A 2,649-nucleotide genomic window follows, 5' to 3' on the forward strand; every position below is an offset into this window, starting at 1 on the left:
ACGACAACGCGAGAAAAATTAGTATTTTTGCACTTCACAAATTAATGACCATGAGCTCGTTTTTGATAAACTCCAACTACATCGAGCCCAAGTTCCCTCCCTTCGAGGAGTACGCGCAGCACAGCGGCCCGGGCGGCGGAGACGGCGGCCCGGGCGGGGGCCCCGGCTATCAGCAGCCCCCAGCGCCCGCGGCCCAGCACCTGCCGCCGCCGCAGCAGCAGCCCCAGCTCTCCCACGCGGGCGGCAGTCGCGAGCCCCCGGCCTCCTACTACGCGCCGCGGGCCGCCCGCGAGTCCTCCTATCCCGCGGCCGCACTCTACCCCGCGCATGGGGCGGCCGACACTGCCTACCCCTATGGCTACCGCGGTGGCGCCAGCCCCGGGCAGCCGCCGCAGCCCGAGCAGCCCCCGGCGCACGCCAAGGCTCCTGCGCACGGCCTGCACGCGAGCCACGTCCTGCCGCCGCCTCCCCCGCAGCAGCATGCGGCGGCCCCCGCGCCCCCGCGGCGCTGCGAGGCGGCTCCCGCCACCCCGGGCGTCCCGTCAGGGGGTAGCGCCCCCGCGTGCCCGCTGCTCCTGGCCGACAAGAGCCCGCCGGGCCTGAAGGGCAAGGAGCCCGTGGTGTACCCCTGGATGAAGAAGATCCATGTCAGCGCCGGTACGTGGCGCCGCTAGGGAGGCGCGGAAGGGTGGGCTGGGGCCGAGCCGGGTTCCAGGGTCGGGGCGGGGGTCAGGGGGAGAGGCCCCTAGGGGAAGAGGGCTTCGGGAGGGGAGCACCCAACTGGCCCAAGCTACAGTGGGATGTGGGTGTGTGAGGGCCAGCCAGCCGCCTGATTCCAGTGTGAGAACCCTTTTGTACCCGGGGTCCCTTTATCTGGAGATTTACGAGACGACAAACTGTTAGGGCAGTAATTATAGCCCCCATAAATTTAATTGCCCTGGCAGAGGCTTCAGGCCATGTGTCTTTGAAGCTTTTCTTCAGCCCCAATGCCCAGCACTATTCTTTATGGCTCTCGGGTGTTTCCCGTTGTCAATAGCCTGTGAAACATTTTCTTTGCCGTTTTATGTATCTTGCGTGAACTTGGTGTCAGGTTATTATATAATGATGATGTCCAATTGCTCTTCCCCACCCCACCTTCTCTTTCTTCTTCCTTTCCCTCTCCTCCACTCCCTCCTCCTTGGCTTTCTCCTTCGGGGTTATGGGCTTTCAGTCAACCCCAGTTATAATGGAGGGGAGCCCAAGCGCTCCCGAACCGCCTACACCCGGCAGCAGGTCTTGGAGCTGGAGAAAGAGTTCCACTTTAACCGCTACCTGACCCGGCGTCGCCGCATCGAGATCGCTCACACGCTCTGCTTGTCTGAGCGCCAGGTCAAGATCTGGTTTCAGAACCGAAGGATGAAGTGGAAGAAAGATCATAAACTGCCCAACACTAAGATGCGATCCTCCAACTCCGGCTCGGCTTCAGCAGGCCCGCCAGGAAAACCACAAACTCAGAGCCCGCATCTGCATCCTCACCCCCACCAGGGCGCCTCCGCACTCACTCCTCCCTCTATGTAATCTTCCAGAGCTCTAGACCAGTTCTGTCCCTCACCTGATTTTCTCCTCTCTTCTGCCCCTTTTCCCATCCACCCGTCCCATCTGGACTACACCAGTCCCATCTGGACTACAACAGACCCCCAAACAAAACTCAACTTGGAGAAAAGGATAATAAAAAGAAGATGTTTTGCGGGTAAGAAACTGTGTGAACTGCTTGCCACTGAAGAGAAGACAATGATCAGGATGCTGGCTGGTGGAACAACCTGCTGGCCTGGACAAGGCTGCCAGGTTTGGGTACCTGAGAAGGACCGCTTGGCATCAAATACTTTTGAGATGGCTGAAGCCAGTCACACAACTCATGTTGACTGGGAACATGTACATTTGTTGCAAGCAGAAGAAAACAGACCCTTTTCCTACTTTCCTTACCTTCCGCTCCCTCCTTAAGGCAGCTCATAAAAGCTTGTACTGAACTGAATAAATGAATAGCCACTATGGACCTCACAAGATTATTTAATTTTCAAAAATGTATAGACCTTGATGGTAGATGTGACACATGTTAGTTTCCCTTTCATTTATTTAAAATATTGCTATGGGGATATTGTCTTATTCTGAGGCACAATCTTGGAAGGGAGAGTGCATTTAGTACCATGTGCAGCTGTACAAATTGTGGTGTGGCTCTGTAGAAAGCCATGTGCTAAGAATAAACTGTTTAAGAAACAAATTTCTAAGACATATTTGTGTGTTTCCTACTTTTAATTAAAGAAAAGTTCTCTGAATTGAAATGGTTGACCTTTCGTGTAAAAATCTTGTAGATGGTTTGGGTTGCATTCACTCGGACTGACTGCTCACATAATTTGTTCAACTTGAGGTGAACTCTTGTCAAGTTTGACCCACTGTGGGAAAAGTTCCAAAGAGCAGGAAAGCTCTTGAGCTGTGAGAGGGCTCCTCTTCTTCCCAAACTTGGCCAGGCTTTCAAGCTTCAAGTCTCTGTAAGGCATAGAAACGTGTCCTTCTCTGCAATGAAAGGTGAAACCGTGCAGTGCTGTGGGCCCACGAGTTTCTGCAGCTGTTCTACATGCTGAACTCTGAGCACACTTGGAAAGAAGTGGTCCC

At 54.9% G+C, this 2,649-nt stretch overlaps 1 protein-coding gene across 1 annotated transcript; it reads left to right on the forward strand.

The window, feature by feature from the left end:
- HOXA4 (homeobox A4) lies at window positions 1–2,191 on the forward strand. The gene is made up of 2 exons (XM_052639060.1): window positions 1–657; window positions 1,211–2,191. Exons 1-2 carry the CDS (start codon window positions 45–47, stop codon window positions 1,555–1,557), a joined length of 960 nt encoding a protein of 319 aa, XP_052495020.1. The 5' UTR covers window positions 1–44; the 3' UTR covers window positions 1,558–2,191.
- Window positions 2,192–2,649: the final 458 nt, after the last annotated feature.

The sequence above is a fragment of the Budorcas taxicolor genome, chromosome 4 (assembly GCF_023091745.1).
Source record: "Budorcas taxicolor isolate Tak-1 chromosome 4, Takin1.1, whole genome shotgun sequence".
Classification (NCBI taxonomy): domain Eukaryota; kingdom Metazoa; phylum Chordata; class Mammalia; order Artiodactyla; family Bovidae; genus Budorcas; species Budorcas taxicolor.